Here is a 22704-nt window from a genome sequence, read left to right as displayed (position 1 = left end):
TCTCTCTCTCTCTCTCTCTCTCTCTCTCTCTCTCTCTCTCTCTCTCTCTCTCTCTCTCTCTCTCTCTCTCTCCTCTCTCTCTCTCTCCTCTCTCTCTCTCTCTCTCTCTCTCTCCCTGTCTTCCTTCTCCGCCCCCCGCCTCTTTCTCCCTGTCTCTTTTCAGTCCGTTCTGCCTTTCCCTCCCTCTCTTCCCTTCCCCTCTCCTCCCTTCTATCCCTCTCAACTCCACTTTCCTTCGTTTCTCCTCCATTCCTTTCTCCTCTCTCCCTTTCTTCTTTCTTTCCCCGAAGTTTACAGTATAGTGTCTCTGCCATTTGATGATTGTTATTTGCCTGGTGGTATGGGAGCAACTTGGGTTCTAATGGGAGGTGTCAAGGATATGGTAATAGATTTATTGTATTTGTTTAGCCTTTTAAATAACCGTACTACTGAAGCAGTTTAACATACTCTTCACTGTTCAAGAAGTATTTTTGTTCATATTTGCATAGATTTACCAATATTATTTTGCTATTAAATTTTTATTTTTACCTTTTGCAGGAAAATGCTGAGATTCTGGAATAATGTATGTATTCTTTCTTTCTACGTAGAACAATTTAAAAATGACCACACCAAACAAGACACCTCCTGGCGCTGATCCTAAGCAGTTGGAAAGGACTGGAACAGTAAGGGAAATTGGGTCACAAGCTGTTTGGTCACTCTCGTCTTGCAAACCAGGTAAAGCAAAACAAAACAAAGAAGCTGTTAGTAATAATTACTTACAGTTTCCTTGTACACTGGACTAACTCTAATGTTCTTTTTGTTTAAATGCTTAATTTGATTTCTAATGAACTAGGTGTTCATTTATTGCGTATTTCTGCACAACTGCTTTACTTCTTAGATCTAACTATGTCATGAGGCCTTCTCTTTATCCTTGACTATCTCTGCTATGATTCAGTTGTTATTTAGTTGGCAGTTTTATTTGCTGTTTCTCTAGATTTTTTTGAGTGATTACATATCCCAAAAGCATTTTCTCTTACTCTAGATTTGGATAGAATTCTTGGATAGCACTTCTTTTCTCTCAAAAACAATGTCAGTGCAAATACATTATCCTCTTTTGCCATGAAATTGGTAAGAAGGCCTGTGCTTATGTCTCTCTTTTTTTCTTTTTTTGGACAGTACTGGGGTTTGAACTCAGGCCTTCATGTTTCCTAGGCAGGTGCTCTACCCCTTGAGCCACTCTGCCAGCCCTGTTTCTTTTTCTTTCTAAATAACTTGTTATGTTTGGAGTTATCTAAGAGTTTTCTCTTTATTCTTAGAGTTCAAGAGTTTGGCCAGGGTATGGTAGGATAGGATATGTGTGTATTATTTCTCATCTATCTCACCTGTAATTTAATAGGGATTTTTTTAATCTGCAAGCTCAAGTTCAGAGAAATTCCTTTAGCTTAAGGAGCTTAAATTATAATGTTATTAGCTTGGTAGCTATTTTTCTTTCACAAATGCCTATTATTTATGTATTAAAACTTCTGTAGCTCTCCTCTCAACTGAGCCTCTTCTTTTTCTCCTCAGGACTCTGATGTTTCTACCACTTGAGCCACACCTCCAGTCCATTTTGCTCTGGTTATTTTGGAGATGGGTCTACGAACTATTTGCCCAGGCTGGTCTTGAACTGTGATCCTATCTCAGCCTCCCAAGTAGCTAGGATTACAGTTGTGAGCCATTGGCACCTGGCTAGAAGAATTTCTTTTAATATTTCTTGCAAGATGGGTCTACTGGTGATAGATTTCCTCAAGTTTTATTTGTCTGAAGAAGTCTTTCTCTTTCCATTTTGAAGGAAAATTGCACGGAGTATGATTTTTTTTCCTAATACTTCACGTATTTTACTCCATTCCCTTATTGCTTGTATGATTTCTCAAGAGAAGTGTGATGTAATTCATATCATTTCTGCAGATAAGATGTTTTTCTGTGGCTTTTAAAAAATTTATTCTTTGTCTTTGTCTGCAGTTTGATATGGTTTGACTAGGTGTAGGTATTTTGGTATTTATCATGTCTGATATTCTTTGAGCTTCCTGCATCTGTGGTTGGTGTCATCAATTTTGGAAAATTTTCAGCCATTTTTACTTCAAATATTTTTTCCCATTCCTTTCATTCTTTTCCTTCTGGTATTCCATTACACATACTTTACTCCCTTTATATGTATTTGCAGTAACTGAAGTATGTGAGGCTAACATTCCTCTGAATTTAGTTTTTGTCTTCAGGTTTCCATAGAAATTCCTTCTCAAATATAGCCTGCACCTGCAGTTCTTCTATTGTAGTCTGCTGATACTCTGTAGTTGTCTACTGACGTTGTGGTACACTGGTGGGATTGAGACCTGTAACTAGATCTCAGTCTTTAGTGGACCCATGTTCCTGGCTTTGACCATTACAAGTCTCGCTCAGCTTTTCCCCCTTTAGGGTAGACATGAAGGCTAGAGTTGTATATTTCCTTTTAGTCTCTGGTAAAATAGTTTTCTTTAAAGTCTGCCTTTTTTAAGGGGAGCAGAATGCTCTGGGTATATTTCAAAAATAACTATTTTCCCCCTTCTGTAGAAAGAATTGGGGAGTTTTCTCCCATCTTTGCTCAGAGAACCCTGGTAGAACTCTGGAGATATAACTCAAGCTAGTTTAAAGCCCTTCCCAAGGCTGGGCTTCCAAGAGCTTTTGTCTTTCGAGCTAGACTACACTGCCTCTGATTAATTATCAAGTTTCCTACTAGTTGCTTACTCCAGTGGCATTTTTTCTCCATGGTAACCTGTGATTCTCCAGTTTTCTGTATGTTTATTTGCTGTGGGATCTCAGTTCTCTCTTGGACCTCAGTTTTTTCAACCTTTTTTCTTCTTGTGAGAATAGGAATGACAACTTCCAAGCTCTCCATACATCAGACTGGAAACTACAAGTTCTTCCTTTTACTTTTAACCTATTATATATTTTATTGTGTTTCTTAAATAGATAAAAAAATTGTTGGGTCTTTCTTGTTTTTGTTAATCCTTTAATTGAGAGTACTTAGACCACTTGTGCTTAATGTATGTATTGTGTAATTAGACTTAAATCTACCATCTTACAGTTTGTCTTCTCTTTGTCAGAGAGGTCTTCATGGAGATAATGTTTATTTGGCATGATGGAGCAAGAGTAGGAAAAGAGTAGGAATAGTACATGGAAAGGTGTGCAGCTTTGACAAACATGGCTCATTCTAAGAACTGCAAGAACTAGTCAGTAAGGCCAGCACGTAGGGAAATAGCAAAGGTAAAATAAGATAGTTGGGCCTAATTATAGAGGGCTTTCTTAAATAATTCATGTTTTATTTTATAAATAATAAGAGCCATTGAAAAAGTTTAAGTAGCAGAGTAAAGTAATCCGAGTTTGTTCACATTTGAGAATTGTGGAAGATGGGCTGAAGTGAAGCAAGATTATAGGTTAAAGTCAGGAGAGAGGTAATAATTCTGGTTAGAAGTACTGTAGGGGATGAACACATTTTTAGAGTGTTGATACCGATGTTTGGGAAGTACAGTGTTTACTTGCGTGGTAAAGGATGTTAGGTAGCACATGGCTTTGCAAAATTACATCTTTGAAAATACTGGTTCAATCTTTCACTTGGATTAAAGTTGGAATCTATTTAGTAGCTTCAGCTTAGTTGAACACAAATCACAAAACAGCCCCACAATTCAGCACATTTGTCAGTCTCTGTCCAAGAGACTGGAAAAACTAAAAGTCGTGTTTTTGTGGAGCCTGCAAGTGTTAAAATAGCATCTTATTACAACAATTTAATCATTTCATTATCACCAAATTTATAACATGTTGAAAAATAAAATTGTGGGGAAGGTAGACACATTTCCTATGTTCAACTCTATTTATGAAACAAAACAAAGGATTCAGTGTGACATTTTGTGAACATGTACTCTATTTGATTTATATTTTTTTAATGAAGAAATTGCTTTTATGAGTAAAAATTGAGAGGCATAATGGGATGGTATAGGTTCTGTTTTTCTTAAACAAAAACTCACTAAATTTTTATTTAGGTTCATGCTACGTTGACAGTTATGATCATAGAGTTAAAAGACTTTCTGAATTGAATAGTGCTATTCAATACTTTGAAGAATAATAACTCAGTAAAATAATAGAAAATAACCTTGAGTGTGAGACTACTTTAGATTGTGGGATCAAGGAAGGCCTCTTTTAGAAGTGGAATTTACAGAGATATGAATGTTAAGAAGATTCATTGTGTGAAGACTTCAGAAAATAACCTTCTTAACATTGGGAACAGCTGATTCAAATGCTCTAAACTAACTGGTTTATCATGTTGGAGGTTTATGAAGAAGGCTAGTGTTGCTGGAAAGTAGTAAGTGAGGAGGAGAAGTGGCAGATTGGATTGGATAGATAATTAAACATGGCCAGATAATATGAAATCTTATAGACCATGAAAAAGAATTTGGATTTTAAGTACAAAGAGAAACCATATTTAGTTTTATGAGTTTAAGTGTAAATAGTCATAGTATATGATGTAGATGAACTCGTCTACAAAGACCATGTGTTTTGTATCTTCAGAATCAAAGACATATGGCTCAGTTGTGGTAGCTCCCTAGCAAAAGTGAAAGTAATTGTGTTGATAGAGACATCTGAGATGAAAATGGCTGTTCTATTCCTAGAGGAAATATAAACTGGACCACTCAAATATATTTTTCATGTATTGCTGCTGTATTAGTCAGCCCTTGTTGAATTTACACCAAATAACAAATAATCCTAGTCTCTCAGTGGCATATAACAATGAAATTTATTTCTAGCTCAGCTATGGCTCAGTTTTAGACTGTGAGTTGGGTTCAGGTCTGCTCTAGGTGTGCTCTCTTAATGAAGTACAGAGATTCAGGAGGCTAGACCTTATAAACACATTTAAAATCTCTGCTCATGTCACATGTACTCACACTGTATTGACCATACTTCAGGATTTGCCCTGATATGACTGGAGTGCAAAATCATTCTCCCATGGAGGCTAGGGAAAGAAGAGCAAATATTTGTTAAACAATGATAATAACCACAGATGAATATTGGTTTTCTTGTCCTCAGAGTAGTTTTCACTTGTGCATGATTTTGGGTCCATTCCCTTCCCTTCTCCCAGGTGGAACTTTAGCAATGTTTGGAGATATCTTTAACAGTCATGACTTCAAGGCAAAGGAGGGAGAGGTTTTTTTGTTTTAAACTGCATCTAGTGGGTAGGCCAGGATATCCCACAGCAAACAGTTATTGATTCCAAAATATCAGTAGTCCCAAGCGTGAAACCCTGCCTTAGAGATAATAGTAGTGGCTTAGTAGAGATAATATCAGTGTAAGAACCATGAGGGAGTCATGATAATCATATAAAAGTTTTTTCTTAGATGGGCACTGGTGGCACATCCCTGTAATCCTAGCTACTTGTGGGGGCTAAGATTAGGAGGATGTTAAGGCCAGCCCAGGCAAATAGTTCATGAGACCCATCTCCAAAATAACCAGAGCAAAATGGACTGGATGTGTGGCTCAAGCAGTAGAGCACCTGCTTTGCAAGCACAAAGTCCTGAGTTCAAAACACATTCGCACTAAAAAAAGACAAGAGTTTATTTTCTGGATAACACTCTTAATTGTGTGCATTATTGTGATCATCAAAGTAGTTATCATGGCTCTGTCACTGAGTGTTTTGTTTAGACTAAACAATTCAGCTATAATACTGAGTGGGAAGCTTGGAAAAGAGGTTGAGGTATGACCTTGGCATGTGAAGAGACCTGCTTATAAGAATATCGAAGAAGCAAAAGCTGTTAATCATATAGAATCCCAGAGGTAAAGGTTTGACTAAGCAGTTCTTGAAGTTATCTGCTTTGTTGCCCTTTTATACTTCCATAAGTAATATCTTAGAAACAAGTTTAAAATAATCAGCGTTGAGTTATAGAATATCTCTTAATTTGAATGTTATTCAAAATTTTGTGTAATGTTTAGGTAGCTCTTTAAGGACAAATAGCATTTTATGAAATTCTTTGAGCTGATACAAAAAGTAAAATTGTGGTTTGGAGGAAAAAACCCTAGCTAAGTATCTAAAGGAAAATGAATGAAAAAACTTTGAATCAATAGAACATTTACCTGTACACCTTTTAAGGAAGAATCGTGTGATTTATCTATACTTTTTAGGAACTTACAAACTAGTTAAAAGAAAGAGGGGCTTAAAACATGGAACTCTTTATATTGGGAGCAGAACAGTTTTTCATCTTAAAACTTAGTAACTGAAAATTCTGGATTAGCCTTAGCAGTACTGCATAAAGCATGAACAGGAGGCAGCACTGGCCAGTAGAAATACAATGCAAATTTCATCTGTAATTTTTCTCTCTCTCTTTTTTTTTTTTTTAGTAATCACATTTAAAAGGGCTGAGACAGGTGAAATTATTATAATAATCTATTATTAATCCTATATAACTAGACTATTACTATCAAGTATTTTACATTTCATACTGTCTTCAAAAGCCAATCTGTACTTTGTACTTAAAGCACATCTCAATATGTATTAACCATATTTCAAATGTCCAGGAGCCACATACAGCTAGTTGCTACCATATTGGATAAGTGCAGTTATAGAGTAAGTAACTCTACAGATTATAGAGTAAGACCCCAGTTTCTACATTTAAAGACGCTTTTCTTTGGTGAAGTACTTTTGAATACTTCCATGAGACTACCCTAATTCAGAACATCATTACTTACAACTTATATTATCACAATGGCTTTCTCTCTTCCTGTAGCTAAAAAGAAAAGCAAAATCTATCTAAAGATCTTGATCTTACAATTTCCTGTTCCTGTGATTTACCTACTAAAAATTGTTGAGCAGGTTGGCCTAGTTTCATGGTACTCTGTATTCATTAGTGTGGTGTGTGAGAATGTATATGAGCTGGCTTCTTCAACTCTCTGGCTCATTGTGAGCCAGAGAGCCATTGTGTATCCTTTGCCCCTCAAAGGACTTACCATTGTTTCCCATAAATGCCACTGATCTTTTGATTCATGCCAGTAAAAGTTTTTCTGTTTGTTGACTGCCCTTTAATATTACCCTTTCATCTCTTTACCTAGGTAACAATTACTTCAGAATCAGTCCTACCAGGAGTCAATTCTACCAAGCCTGAGGCCCTGAGCTCAAACACCAGTACCACCAACAAAAAAACAAAGAAATAAAACTGGATTTGAACACATATGGAGTTTTGAGTATATATCCTGGAAGATTTTTTTGGGTGGTGGTACTGGGGGTTGATCGGGGCCTCACACTTGTTGACAGGAACTCTACCACTTGAGCCATGCCACCAGCCCTTTTTGCTTTGGCTATTTTTGAGACAGGGTCTTGTTTTCTGCCTGGGCTGTCCTATTTATATTCCCCCACATAGCTGAGAAGACAGATTTGCTCCACCATGCTCAACCATTGGTTGAGAATAGGGTCTTGCTAACTTTTTGTCTGGTCTTGAATCATGATCCTCCTAATCTCTGTCTCCAGAGTAGCTAGGATTACAGGCTTTACCCACTATGCCTAGCCTGGTAGATGTTTTTCAAGAACCAACAACTCAAAAAAGTTTTTCATAACATAAGCTTTTACATGTATATATGATATTTATCAATACTAAGATCTGGATGAAAGAGTAGAATAATTTTGGTTTTAACTTTCACATTTCTGACCATCTTGTTTATCAAAATTTCTGAACAAATGTATGGGATGATTTTATGTTTTAAATATATGATTCTTTGTCATGGGAATTTATTGTTACTTTTTGCGTTTCAGGGTTTGGAGTGGATCAGTTACGAGATGACAATCTAGAAACTTACTGGCAGTCTGACGGTTCCCAGCCTCATTTAGTGAATATCCAGTTTAGGTAATGCACTTGAATGTTTCAATCAGCGTAGGTGTTAAATGGATAAGGAAATCTGTTTTGCTTAAATAAAATTTTGAGAAATATAAAAATTAAGATGAAATACACTTAACTTTCCTTTTAAACTTTAATAAGTCTTAAATGCTATTTTTTCTGCTCAACAAGATTATAGCATCTTGAGTTTATTCTGCCTTATCCTTTATGAATTTTTTATGGTACTTTGTGTAGTTCCTCTTATGTAGATGCTTCTCAAATATACTTTTCAATATGTGTTAATTTTAGAAGATACCGTTCAGAAAAATAAATTTTGCTCATGACCCAATATACTGTCTTCCTGTTTTTGCATTAAGGTAACCTGAGGGATGATGGTAAGTTTTGGAGCTGTGGCACATTGATGTAACTTCTCAAACTTGTACTTCTATTTAAAGAAAAATTTTCTTAACTTAGAACCTCTGAGGACAGTTCAAGTTTTGAAAATGCTTATTTTTTTTTTGGAAGTAGGAAAATAGCCTGTGTTTGTCAACTGCTTTGAATTTTGAATTTAACCAAGTCACTTTGGTTATCTTGCTCCATTTATATCATTTGTTTTAACATTCTATAGCATGGTATTTTTAGTTGTTTTTATTGTCTTCAGGTACAAATCAGCAAACTTTTTTTTTTTTGAAACAACCAGATAGTAAATATTTTTAAACCTTGCTCTAGAGGATATTGGCATAGGTAGTTAATTTCTGAATAGGATTCCAATTGCCCAGGAAGTAACAGCAAGAATCGACAAATGGGACTGCATTAAATTAAAAAGTCTGCACATAAAAAAAAATGGGGGGAGGTGGGCTGGTGGAGTGTCTCAAGTGGTAGAATGCCTGCCTAGCAAGTGTGAGGCCCTGAGTTCAAACTGCAGTGCCACCAAAAAAAAAGGAACCAGTTACTAAAATCAAAAAATGATCCACAGAATGGAAGAAAATCTTCTCCAGCTAGTCAACAGATAAGGGATTAATGTCCAGAATGAACGAGCTCAAAAAACTAAACAGCAGAAGAACAAATAATCCAGTTAATAAATGAGCAAATGAATTGCATAGACAGTTCTCAGAAGAAGAAATAGAAAGGGCTAATAAAGGTATGAAGCAATGCTCAACCTCCCGAGCCATAAAGGAAATGTAAATCAGAACTACACTGAGATTCCATCTCACCCCAGTCAGGTGGCAGTCATCAAGACAACATACAGCAGCAAACTGTGGTGAAAATGCAGGGAAAAGGTGCCCTTCTACACGGTTAGTAGGAATGTAAACTAGTGCAGCTACTTTATAAATCAACATGGAGAGTCCTCAGAAAACTAAAACCAGACCTGCCTTATAACCCTGCCATACCACTCTTGGACATATTTCCCAAGGAGAGTAAATCAATATACAAGAGAGACACCTGCACACCCATGTTTATTGCAGCTCTCTTCACAATGGCCAAACTCTGGAATCAGTCAAGATGCCCAACAAGAGATAAATAAAGAAAATATGACATATAGTGTGGAATATTATTCAGCCATAAAGAAAAATGAAATTATGTCATTTTCAGGAAAATGGATGGAACTAGAAATCATTATGCTGAGAGAGAGAGAAGCTAAACTCAAAAAGCCAAATAATCATGTTTTGCTCATTTGTGTAACCTAGATCTAAAATGATGATAATAATGGGACATGAATGTTTATGAGGTACTTGAATGGGGGGAGATCAGTGGGTGAGGGGAGGGGGAAGAAGATGGAAGTAGACTGCATATACTGAAGACAGCATAATGAAACCCACCAAACACTGAAAAAGACAGGGGGAAGGGGAGAGAGGGAATGGAAGTATAATGCAGGGAGTGAACTTGTTCAAGATATGCTGTATGCATGTATGGAATTATCACAGTGACTTCCTTTGTATTTATTAGTGTATGATAACTCAAAAATGTGAGCCAAATAGATCTTCTTTAAAACTAAAAAATAAAACACCTTGTAGGCCACCTGTTCTCTTTTGTAGCCATATAGTTCTGTCAGTACAGCACTGAATTGACCATGTACAATGCCAAAATGACTGAAGTTAGCCCTTGTAATTAAATTTTATCTAAGCTGGTGGTGGGCAGGACTTAGCCCACAGAGTACAATTCCTAGGATATTAAATGTATAGACAGCAGTAACAGTAGAATATAATTTTTTAAGGCTTAAAACACTGCTTTGCCAAATGACTTACCCATTCATCTCATTTAACCTTTATACTTATTATCTTTTTTTGGTCTCAGAAGCAGAGACATAGGTAAATTAAGTAATTTAGGTAGCCACACAGCAAGTAAGTGTCAAAATTACAGTTTGAACCCAGATGCTCTGATTTTAGAGCCTGTACTTTTAACCAACGTACTGTTGCTGTTCCTCGAAGAGAAAGGCCATAGCTGAAAAGTTGAACGATGACTGTCCTAATTTAATAGTATTTTTTTTGCAAATAAAATTCTGTGCAGAAGGCCAATATACTGAACAAATAACAAAATAGTTCAGATTTAGTGAGCCTTTATTGTCAGGTGTTGTATTGTCTTATGGAGATTTAAAATTTAATATTTAACAGTGTTATATATAATTTTTTGTGACCCCAAAAACAACCTTCTAAGATGTAGGTTCTGTCATTTTTCTCATTTTGTACATGAAGAAAATGAAACTTAGATTGATTAAATAATTTCCTCAGGCCTACACAATGCATTATGGAGCCTGGATTTGATCCCAGCAAGTTTGATTTCAAAGGTTGGGAGTATAATTACTTGCTGCTTCTCAACAAGGGTGTAGCTGGTCTTATAAAACAGTCAGGAACTCAAAGTGCTCCTCACCTAATCAGCCCTTGCCCTCACAAGAAAAGAAAGCCCAGGACTTCGAGGAAGACACTTTAAAAGAAGTGTTTTAGAAATAGGAAAACTCATTAAGAATTCTGAAGCAATCTCATGCAGAAAAGTTGCACATACAGTGCAACTTTTTTTTCCTAACTCACTTCAGAGTGAGTTACCAATATGATGGTTCATATCTCTGGAGTACTTTACTATGTCATTCCTGTAAAGATATTCTCCTATGTAACCAAAAGTATATAATTAGGAAATTAACATTGATATATTATTAGCCATCTACTTCTTATGCTTCATTCAGGTTATACCAGTACTGAAAAAGTTAAATCACTGCTGAATTTAGTAATCCCTTTTCTTTAGCCTCTGTGTCTCTGTCTGTCTGTCTTTCTCTCTCTCTTTCTGAGACATAGTCTTGCTATATAGCCCAGGCTAACCTTGAACTCACTGTTCTCCTGCCTTGGCCTTGTAAGTGTGCACCACCATAGCCGACAACTTCATTCTTTCCTCTTTTGTGACTGTGGCACTTTTAAAGATTATAGGCAAGTTGTCTTAAGGAATGTCCTTCCAATATTTAAAGAATATTTCTTCAATATTCATGAGTAATTTTAGGTTGTACGTCTTTGGGAAAATCCTTTGCACTGCATTCTGTCGGTTGTGATTTGTAAATTTGATTTTTGTCTCATTAGTGGGTGAAGTTTACTTTTATCACATGACTACTGTCGTGTTTGCTAGGCTTCTGCACTGAAGGAGTTATCTTTTCTGGTGATAAATATTGTGTGGGGAGATACTGTCAGTGTTTTCATCCACTGCCATACTGTTTTCCATCATGGGTGCCCCATTTCCCTTTCCCACTGGCAATAAGCTTCAGTTCTTCCATATCCTTGCCAAAACTCGCTTTCTGTGTTTTTGATAATGGCCATTCTAAGGGATGAGAAGTAGTATGCTATTATAGTTTTGATTTAAATTTCTGTAAGATCATTGACATTAAGTATCTTTTTTATACTTATTGGCCATTTATACTTCTTTGAAGAAACAGCTATTTAAAGTTCTTTGCCTATTTTTAGATTATTTGTGTTTTTGTTGTCGAGTTACATGAGTTACTTATATATCCTATTGCAACCACTCAACTTTGTCATATTAGTACAAAAGCAACCATAGACAATATGTAAATGTGTCACTTCATTTCAATAAAACTTCATTAAAAATAGGTGGCAGCCCAGATTTGTTCTGTAAGCTGTAGCTTGCCAGTCCTGTTCTAGGGCAGCAGTTCTTAAAATTCTTGGTCTTGATACCACTGTAAATTTTTATTGAGGACTCCAAAGATCTTTTATTTTTATACTTAACATTACTTTTCATATCAGAAATTACAAATGAGGAATTATAAAGTATTTATTTTTCACTAAAAATGAACAATAATTATGTTTACATAAGTTTTATGTAAAATAACTGTCTCCCCAAACCGTGAAAAGAGTATTGTGTTTTACATTTTTTGTGAACCTCTTTGTTGCCTGACTTAGAGCAGCTGGAGTCTCATTTCTGCTTCTTCATTAAATCTTTTATAGCATTCTGTGTCAGCTTTTGGAAAACTCTACTGTGTACTCATAAAAGAATGATCCTGAAAAGAGCAGATAACATCTTATTAAGAAAATCATTGGCTTTGCTGATCTGAAGGGATCTTTTGCATATGAGTCTCCAGATCACTCTCCAATACCATTTCTCTTGTCAGAAATGAGCATTGTTACAAAGATTTGACCTGTCTAGGATCTTAAATGAGCATTCTAGATCTTTGAAAGAACTCTCCACTTTGGTTGTATGGAACTCTGTTGGTGCCCAGCCTTCTCCTAGCAGTTATTCTTTGACTTTGTGGAGTTCTAGCTAACCCATGTGGCACATTGGTATTAAGGGGATGACTCTAAGGGATTCCATGCAGATTTCTGGAGTTTTTTCTAAATTTCTCATTCTTCATCTTCTTGGGGAGATGGCTAGATTCTGTAGGCTTCTGCCTTGTGTGGCACTTCAGACATTGCCTGTAAGCAGAGTATGCAGTTTGTAGGGCTCACTCTATTTGCTTCTTTTTTGTCAGGACCCACAGTCCTGTGCCACCTTGTTGCTCTGTCGGCAGACAGTTGTTTCATATGTGCTCTCCCATATTATAGTTATTTATGGCAAGGAGGCAAGTCTTGCAGTAGGTATTCCTTCAGGAGCAGGCATCTAGACTTTTTAATTTGTTTTGTGTTTTTAAAACTGTATTTACTGAAAAATTTGCATCGAAGTCTATCTTAATTACAACAGGTCTTTATTTTCTTGGTCTTCAGTGAAAACTTCTATTTTAGCATCCTACTGACATTGATTAGAAACAAACTCACAAGACATTTTTTGCCATTGTACCAGGAACAAAGAATGTAGTCATTTATAAATATAATTTGTTTGTTTTTTGTTTTAGAAACATGTGTTAACCATATGTTTCTTTTATGTCTCAGTCTCCTCATTGTAGTGTATATAGCATGTTAAGGGTGATAAATAGAATTTTATACCCATTACTTTTTAAATAAGGACTATTTGCTTTACCTGACATGAGTCCCAGTTTTCTCATCTGTAATGCCGTATTCAATAGGATTGAGAAGTTCTAGTACACAGTGTTTAAAAACTCTGTTTTCAACAATGTAGACACTTCTTTCTTCTCCCTCTTCATGGAAGAGAGACCTGGAAGTCCAGGAAAGATATGGCAGTCCCACAGTGTGGACTAACATTCCTTCTCTTCCTATTCCTTCATCCTTAGTTCCTGGATTTTGTCTTCAACATCACCTCATGATCTAGGATGCCTACTGGACTTTCCCCCATTATGTACATTTTTCCTGGCAGCAGAAGGGAGAAGATGGGAAAGATAAAAGTGACATACCTCCCTTTTAAATAAACCTGCATTATAACACAAGTTTGTTAAACTCTTACTGGTCATTTTGTTTAAATCTTACTGGTCATAACTTAATCATATGGTCATACCTAGCTTTAAGGAAAGTTGGATCTTTTAGCTGAATGCTGTATAGAAAGAAGGGGAAAAGGGATCTTGGGGCGATGACAGGAATCCCTGTCACTGATGTCTTCTCTTGGAATTTAATGGGTTCCAAACCAGATGAGAAATTATTCAAGAGTCAGCAGGTAGAAAACAAAATGTGTAAAACTGATGAAGCAGATGCTGAAAAGCATCAGGACTGTGTTCTATCTTCAGTCAAATGTGTTTTGTAATACCAAACCCTAAATTAAACAGACTTACTCATCCAGTTATAAAAATGCTATACCAGTTTTGTCTGCCTCTATTAAATTTGTGGCATGGAAGAACAAAGCAAATGTTTGCTTCCTGCCAGCAACTCTTTCTCAGGAGAAAGGTGTGGTGGCTGAGGGAATAGAGGGAAGTCAGGAGTATTACTTGGGTCATCAAAAAAGGGAAAGTGGTACCTTCTTCCTTCTCCCCTCCTGCAATACCTTATCTTGAGTTCAGCAAGGTGCCTGGCATATAGTAGGCATTCAATTTAGTGAACATTATTAGAGAGGTGATTTGAGCAGTTTGAGTAGTTGTCACTATGATTCATAATCTATATATTTAATCTTCTACATGTATTGCTATTTGAGAAACATCATGATTTCCTATAAAATATTCTTTTGGTTTGTTGTGCTATAAAATAGGTAGTTTTAAAATTTTTGTACTGTACCTTTTAGAATAGCAGTTGTAAACTTTTGGTGAGGTCTCACTTTCCTTTGTAAATCTAATGTTAATAATGTTAATATGTATATAGCATAAGTTAATTTATATAATTTTTGGGGATGCATGAACCTTAGAGAAAAAGCCATGGTTTGTGTAAAATTCATAAATAACTACAAACAGCTACATAGCACTGTAAACTGATATCCGTCACTTAAATAGGCAAAGTCCAGTTAATTAAAAGGAAGGCAGGTCATATGAGGGAAATAAACACACTAACTCTATGTCCATCTACTAGCTTTTTGGCTTAAGCTAGTTATTAACTTCAGTGTTATTTTTAATTAGCAAAGTATCTCAAGGTCAAGGAATCAATGAGACAATAAGTGTATCATGGCTTCTAGGCCAGACAGTAAGTACTCACTTGCTATTTGCTACTATTGTTTTTATTATCAATAGTGTTATTACTAGTCTTTGCCTTTCCAAATTTTCCTGATTATCTGGTAGGTTTCAGTGATTAAGTTACCTGAATAACTTAGTGATTAATTTACTAAGTAGTTAAGTTACTTCCTAACTTAAAAGTAAAACTGTTCTGAGCAAAAAGCTTAACTCTTTAGATCTGCCTTTTTTTTTTTTTTAAAGTCCTTTAAAAAAAGATCTTTGTGATCTTTGATCTCTCCACAATAGGAAAGACCGTTGGCTTCCTGCTTATGGCTCATCAAGGAGAAGGGTTTTAGTCTGCCCTTCAAAATTTCCCCTTACTCTTTTGCTTCCCCTCTTGTCTCCTTGCTGGCCCTGCAGAGAGAGAAGTCAGCTTGGTGCCTCTGGCCTCTTTTGAGAGCTCGCAGTGGTATTTGTCTTGTCTGCAGTTGTAGGGTTTTTAGTATTTTGCATCTTCTTAACCTTACCTTCCTTATGATGGATAGCTTAGGCTAGCAAATTTGGTCCCTCAAGAAGAGCTACAGACTTCTGCCATTTTTGTAAGCTGACTTTTGACACAGACTGCTTCTATTGACGAACTCATTGTTACCAAGTCTGTGCCAGTTTACACTAGAACTTAACTTTTTAAAGCGAATTTCAGTGGACTTCTAAGTGATTTTTCAGGTTCTTAAAATCACCTTTTTTTTTTTTTGATGGCCAAATGATCCATGCTTGTCCTGAAAAATTACTCATAAGATATAGAAATCATAAAGGAAGAAATAAAGCTCTCCCTTAGTTCCACCCTCCATAGTAGTCTGTTCAACTACTTTTGTCTGACTCCATGCAGGTCTTTTTCTCAAATTCAAGTTTATATGCCTTTAAAGAACAAGATCCTTCTGCTTTATAATCTGTTTTTCTATTACAACTGCATACCCACATGATTATTTTAAATACAGATGCTCCTTGACTTAATGTTGGGGTTATGTCAGGATAAGACCATTGCAAATTGAAACTGTTATAAGTGAAAATGCATTTAATATAACTAAACTACTAAATATCGCAGCTTAGCAACACAGTGCACTGCAGAGTGTGGTTGATTCCTCTCCTGGTTGCATGACTGATTGAAAGCTATGACTTCCTGTTGCTGCCTGGCATTGTGAGAGACTATTGTACTGTATATCACTAGCCCAGAAAAATACTACAATTCAAAATCAAAGTGTAGTTTCTACTGAATGTATATGGCTTTCGCACCAATGTTAAGTCAAAAAATAGTAAGTCAAATCTTAAGTCAGGGATAGTTTGTAAACTATTTGTGTAGTGTTTTTTGAATGGAAAGGCAACTAATTTCTTATTGCAATGAGTATTTGTTACTTCTTATTTTTTTAGTAATATCACAGGACAATATTTTTCTGTAGCCACTTTTGAATAATTGTGTTACTGTTTTTCTTAGGTATACTTAGAGGTTGCATTAGTGGGTCAAAGTTGTATACCTATGAACTGGGTCTGAAAGCACCTTTTTCTAATCAAATGTGGGTGTTGTTTATTCTAATATTTTTCAACATGGTAATAAAACATGTTTTAATATATCTTTTTTGATTATTAGAAATTTAGTATCCTTTTGTTTTCTTTTAGCCTCTTGCATTTTTTTCCTGAGGCTAATTTTCTGTGATATATCTCTTGCTTATTCCCTAGGGTATATATATTTTTAAAATGAGGGCAACATTTTATGTTTTAAATAGGTTATATTTTCTATCTTGTGTTTCTTTCTTTGCTGGACCCAATTTCTCAATTAGCTAATTATTTTTAAGTATTAATATAGAGAATAAGGTAACTAGTAAAGGAAACCAAGCTTATTAAAACACTTTCCTTATCTAATGTATGTATAAAGAGGATGGAAATCATTAATGCTTGTTTGCATGTGAAGGTATCTAATTTACTTTAGTTGTATTTCTTCTTTGCTTACATTTAGTTCTTGACCATGTTGTACGTATGTGTTGTATATATATGCAACATATACATGTATGTGTATATATATGTATATATTTACATATATGTATACATGTGTGTACAATGTTATGTCTGTACCTGTATTTGTCATGTTTTTCATTTTCATTACTGTTGAAATTGAAGGTCTTAGAAATTATGGATTCAAATATTTTCCCTGTGATTTTTTTAACATTGGAAGAGAAGATGCAATAATCTTTCAATATGATAATGTGCATCTTTTTACTTCATTGCTTTTAGAAGAAAAACAACAGTGAAGACACTATGTATTTATGCAGACTATAAATCTGATGAAAGCTACACTCCAAGCAAAATCTCAGTCAGAGTAGGAAATAATTTTCACAACCTTCAAGAAATTCGGGTATGTCTTTCAAAATTTTAAAAATATGTGTTCCTTTAATTCTTGCTATAATAATGATAGTCATAAATGTTATTATGTAAAAGGAATGCTTTTTAATATTTGAATATTTTTAAAAGTTTTTTGAAATTCTGATTGTCATCTTTTTTCCTAATATTTTATTATGGAAATTTTCAGACATGCAGGAAAGTTAACCACAATATACTTGCCTTGTGGATTTTTTTAATTGTTAATGTTTTGCTATATTGTTTTGCTAAAGTATGTCTGTCTAAATTTTATACATTTCAAAATAAATTGCAGGTATTTCTATATCTTACCCCAATACTTTAGCATGATGTATTAATAGAGTTATCAACATTTACTTAATGTTCATGGTTTAGGTAAAATTTATGTACAATTTTGCACAAATTATAAGTAGGTTATTGGTGAGTTTTAACAAATGTACACATCTGTATAACCACTTTAACATACAGAACGTTCCCAGTACCCTAGAAAATTCCCTCATATCTCTTTCCAATCTCCTTCTCTGTCCTACCTTTAAAGATAAATATTCTTAAGATTTTGTTTCTATAGAGAAGTTTTCCCTATTCTAGAAATTAAAGGAAGTGTTCTAGAATGTGATGTAAATGGAATCAGACAGTGTAACTTTTACATAAAGCATCTTTCACTCAGACTCATTTTTTGAGACTCACCATATTATTTCATTCTTTTTAATCCTGAGTTGTTTCCAGTTATTTAAATGTACTCCAATTTATCATATGAATAACTTTTTGACATTAAAGCTTTTGTAACCTGAATTTTATTAGTTCTCCAATATTGACATTCAGAAATATTTTCAGTGACTTTCAACTGTATACTTGTGAAGCTATGACTCTTATAATTTTTTGTCAAAAAATCATTGACCTAAATCTGGTTCTGAGAAATCTGGGAAGCACGTGAGATATTTGAAAGATATCTAGGACATCTTTTGTGGCCTGAAATCTTATTTGGTTTAGTGTTCATATTAAGACCATGTCTCTACATTTATATTTCTTATCTGAGTGATAAAACACTTAATAAATAAAAATCACACATACTTTCATTGTTTTTTCATTAATGCAGTATTGTTCTCTTGTAAAATTTGCTTATATATAGATAAATAAGACTAGGTAAGGACATTGTCCACAGAAAGTTTTGTTGTCTTTTTCCTTCTTGCAATGTCCCTCACTTTAAATTTTTTTAATTGAGAAGTAAAATTATACATATTTATCATGAAATATGTATACATTGTGGAATAACTGAATCAGTGAAACTAGTTACTGTATGCTTTGCCTCACATAGTTTCACTTCTTCTGGTGAGAATAATCAAAATGTATTCTTTCAGCATTGTTGTGTGTACGTTACATATGAGGACTCTCCATACTGTTTTCTTTAATGGCTATACTAGTATATATTCCCACCAACAGTGTGCAAGAGTTCCCTTTTCTCCACATCCTCACACGGTTTTTGTGTTTTTGATAATATGCATTCTGTCAAGGTGTGAGGTGATAGCTCATTGTGGTTTTAATTTGCATTTCCCTGTTGCTTAATGATGTTGACTCATTTTCTTGTAAACCTGCTGAACATTTTTATATCTTCTTTTGAGAAAGGAAGGTCCTTTACTTATTTCCAAATGAGATTGCTGTGGTTTTGCCCTTGAGCTTTAGTTCATTATTTATTTCGGATTTTAACTCCTTATCACATGATTTGCAAATATTTTCTCCCATTCCTTAGGTTGTTGCTTCATTCCACTGATTGTTTATTTTGTTATGCAAAAACTTTTTAGCTTGATTTAATTCTCTTGTCTTATTTTTGCCTTGGTTTCCTCCGCATTTGGGTTGTCCTATTAAAAATATCATTGCTCTAACCAGTGACCAAAACTTTCCCTATGTAGTCTTATAAGCAGTTTTACAGTTTCAGTTTTGGTTAAGTCTCTAATCCATTTTGAGTTGGTTTTAGTAACTGGCAAGAGATAGGGGTATAATATCATTCTTCTGCATGTGGATATCTAGTTTTCCCAGCACCACTTACTGAAGAGACTGTCCTTTCCTCATTATATGTTCTTGGCAACTTTGTCAAAATCCAACTGACTGTAAATGGGTGGGTTTACTGCTCAGTTCTCAATCATGTTTCATTCATCTGTCTGTTTCTATGCTAATACTGTGACGTTTTATGCTATGTTGACTATTTTGATATCAATTAATGTGATGACTCCATCTTTGTTCTTTTTGCTGAAGAACACATTGGCTCTTTGGGGTCTTTTGTGGTTTCTTGTGAATTTTAGAATTATTTTCTCTATTCCTGTAAAAAATATCATTGGTATTTTGGTAGGAATTATGTTAAATCTATAGATTGCTTTGGGCATTGTGAGCATAAATGATAATCTTCCTATTCATGAACACAGGATATTTTCCATTTATTGTTGTATGTTCTTCAATTTCTTTCATCTATGTTTTATTGTTTTTAGTGTATAATGTACAGATAACCTGTATGGTTAAATTTATTCTAGAGTATTTTAGTTTTGTTGCTATCATAAATGGGATTGTTATCTTCATTTCTTTTTCAGATTGTTGCTACTGTTTAGAAAGACTACTGATTTTTCTGTGTTGCATTTGTGTCCTGCAATCCTACTGAATTTGTTTATTCAAACAGTTTTTGATAGAGTCTTGAGTACTCTATATATGTATAAGATCTGTGTATTAGGGCAGATTAACTTCTTCCTTTGCAGTTTGGATGCTCTTTAGTTCTTTCACTTGCCAGATTGCTCTGCATAGGACTTCTAGTACAATGTTGAATGGAAGTAGCAAGAGTGGGCATCCTTGTCTTGTTCCTGATCTTAGAGGAAAAGCTTTCAACTTTCACCATTGAGTATATTAGGTATGAGTTTGTCATGTATTGCTGTTTACTACGGTGAGGTATATTCATTCTACAGCTAATTTGTTGAGATTTTATCCTGAAAGGATATCACATTTTGTCAGGTGCTTTTTCTGCATCTATTGAGATGACCATGATTTTTGCCCTTCATTCTTTTAATGTGGTATATCATATTTATAGCTTTATGAACATTTAATAATCTTTGAATCCCTAGGATATGTCCCTACTGATTGTGGTAAATGATCCTTTTAATGTGTGACTGAAAGCAATTTGTTAGTATTTTTTTGAGGGTTGTTTTCATTTATGTCCGTCAGGTATTTTGGGCTGTAATTTTCTTTTCTGGCTTAGGTATCAGGATGATGCTTACCTCATAAAATCCATTTAGAAAATCCCCTCTTTATTTTTTGAAGAGTTTCGGAAGTATTGGTATTAGTTTTTCTTTAAATATTTGGTAGAATTCAGTATGAAACCATTAGGTCATGACCATTTCTTTGATGGGAGACTTTATTTCTTCTTTTGCCCATTGGCTGTGCAGGAACATATTGTTAATTTCCATGTGTTTGTGAATTTTCTGAAATCATTTCTATTTTTGATTTCATAGCATTGGTACCAGAAAAGATACTTGATATAATTTTAACCTTCTTAAATTAAGACTTATTTTGAGGTTTAGACACGTCATTTATTCTGGAGAATGTCCCGTGTGCTTTGAAAAGAATGTGCATTCTGCTGCTAGTGCAAGGAATGTGCTGTATATATCTGTTTGACCCATTTGGTCAAAATGTAGTTTAAATCCAATATTTCCTCATTGATTTTTTTTCTTAATGACTCATCCATTGTCAAAAGTGGAGTATTGAAGTCCATTACTATCATTGTATTACATTCTGTCTCTCCCATTCATTTAAGATTTGTTTTATGCATTTAGGTGCTCTGATGTTTGGAATATATATATATTTACAACTTATGTCTTTTCCTAGTTTGACCCTTTATCATTGTATAACTTTTTTTCTCTCTTTACAGTTTTTGACATAAAATATATTTTACCTGCCATAAGTGCGATGACCCCCTACTCTCTTTTGTTTTCCATATGCATGGAATGTCTTTTTCTGCTCTTGCATTCTGAGGGTGTCCTTATTTGTGAAATAGTCTCTTGTACGTACCTATAGTTAGTTGGGTCTTATTTATGTCTTTTGATTGAAGAATTTAATCCTCTATGTTCAAAGTAATTATTGGTAGGTAAGGACTTGGTACTGTCATTTTGCTTATTTTCTGGTTGTTTTGTAGATTCCTTGTTCCTTCCTTCTCTTTCTGGCTTTGTAATTAGGTTGTTTTCTCTAGTCATATGCCTTGATTCTTTGTTTTTATCTTTTGTGTATAGCTTTGTGGTTACCATGAGCTTTACATAAAACATCTCATAATTGCAACAGTATTATTTTAAGATAATAATAACTTACCTTTGATTGCATAAAGAAACTCTGTAGTTTTAATTCACTCTTTCACATTTTGTTTTTTATCCCAGAATGTATATCTTTTTATGTAGTCTATCCCCTAAGAAATTATTATAGGTATTATTTTTAAAAGTTTTGTCATTTAACCTTAACATTAAAATATAATTACACAACAGCATTATGGTATTGAATTTTATGCTTTTGTATGTTTTCGTGTTACTAATGTTAATAGTGCTGGTGCAGTCTGTCATCAGAAGATTCTGGTTTTGTGCTCCAAATGGAAAAATCCAAGCAGAGCATGTGGTTGGGGTGAGGTAGGATAGCTTTATTGAGAGAAGGGGAGTCACCCATCCTGCCAGGTGAGGAAAGGGAAGAAGGAGGGGACACGGTGGGCACAGGTGGGGTCGCTGGCCAAGAGAGCGTGCTTTTCCTTTTCAGGTGCCTTTAAAACCTACACTATCCCATGGAAGGGCAGGCCCAGGAGGTTCCCACCCAATAATGAATGAGAGAGGAGCAGCGTGGGCAGTTCCCAGCAAGGTGAGAGTGGTCTGGCCCATCTCCAGGCAACCTACATGAGCCCTAAACTTTCCTACTCAAACCTGCCTCACTAATTAGCATCCTTTTCTTTCAGGTAGAAGAATTCCCTTTAACATTACTTTTAAAAAATTTTTTATTTTATTATTATTTTTGAACAGTGTCTTGCTATGTAGCACAAGCTGGCCTTCAACTTGCTGTGTAAAACAGGCTGACCTTGAACTTGTGGTCCTTCTGCCTCAGTTTTCTGAGTGCTGCAATTACAGATGTGTGCTACCATGGCTGGCTCCACTTAGCATTTCTTATAAGAGAGGTCTGTTGATGATGATGAACACCTCAGCTTTTGTTTGGGAATGTATTGATCTTTCCTTTAGTTCTGAAGGACAGCTTTGCTGGGTATTTGTGTTCCTTTTTTATTTTTTATTTACTTACTTTTTTTGTGGTCCTGAGGATTCTACCCAGGGGCCTGGGTAGTGTAGTGTATTCTTGGTGACAGTTTTTCCTTCAGTAGTTTGAATGTATTACCCATTCTCAGCATACCTGTGTTTTCTGTTGAACTCCCTCATTTGTGTTTTGCTTCTTTTCTCTTGTCATTTCCAATATTCTCTCATTGTCTTTGATTTTAGAAAATTTGAT

General features: G+C 35.0%; 1 protein-coding gene across 9 annotated transcripts in view; it reads left to right on the top strand.

Moving 5' to 3' along the window:
• Anapc10 (anaphase promoting complex subunit 10) overlaps positions 1 to 22704 on the top strand; it is a 71761-nt gene that overhangs the window by 502 nt on the left and 48555 nt on the right. For 3 of the 9 annotated variants that reach the window (XR_012435586.1, XR_012435585.1, XM_074041211.1), the window contains exons 1-5: positions 98 to 382; positions 588 to 714; positions 7784 to 7874; positions 17080 to 17200; positions 21973 to 22071. Coding sequence is in view for 5 of the 9 variants with exons in the window: in XM_074041211.1 (XP_073897312.1) it covers positions 341 to 382; positions 588 to 714; positions 7784 to 7874; positions 17080 to 17200; positions 21973 to 22071 (480 nt within the window). In the remaining 4 variants the exon portion in view is untranslated. Of the gene's footprint in view, positions 1 to 97; positions 383 to 587; positions 715 to 7783; positions 7875 to 17079; positions 17201 to 21972; positions 22072 to 22704 lie in introns of those variants that run through there. The other 6 variants (XM_074041212.1, XM_074041213.1, XM_074041214.1 and 3 more) reach the window with 3 other exon arrangements.

The sequence above is a fragment of the Castor canadensis genome, chromosome 9 (assembly GCF_047511655.1).
Source record: "Castor canadensis chromosome 9, mCasCan1.hap1v2, whole genome shotgun sequence".
NCBI lineage: Eukaryota > Metazoa > Chordata > Mammalia > Rodentia > Castoridae > Castor > Castor canadensis.
The sequence above is the reverse complement of the archived record's forward strand: the minus strand, read 5'-3'. Positions and strand labels throughout refer to the sequence as shown.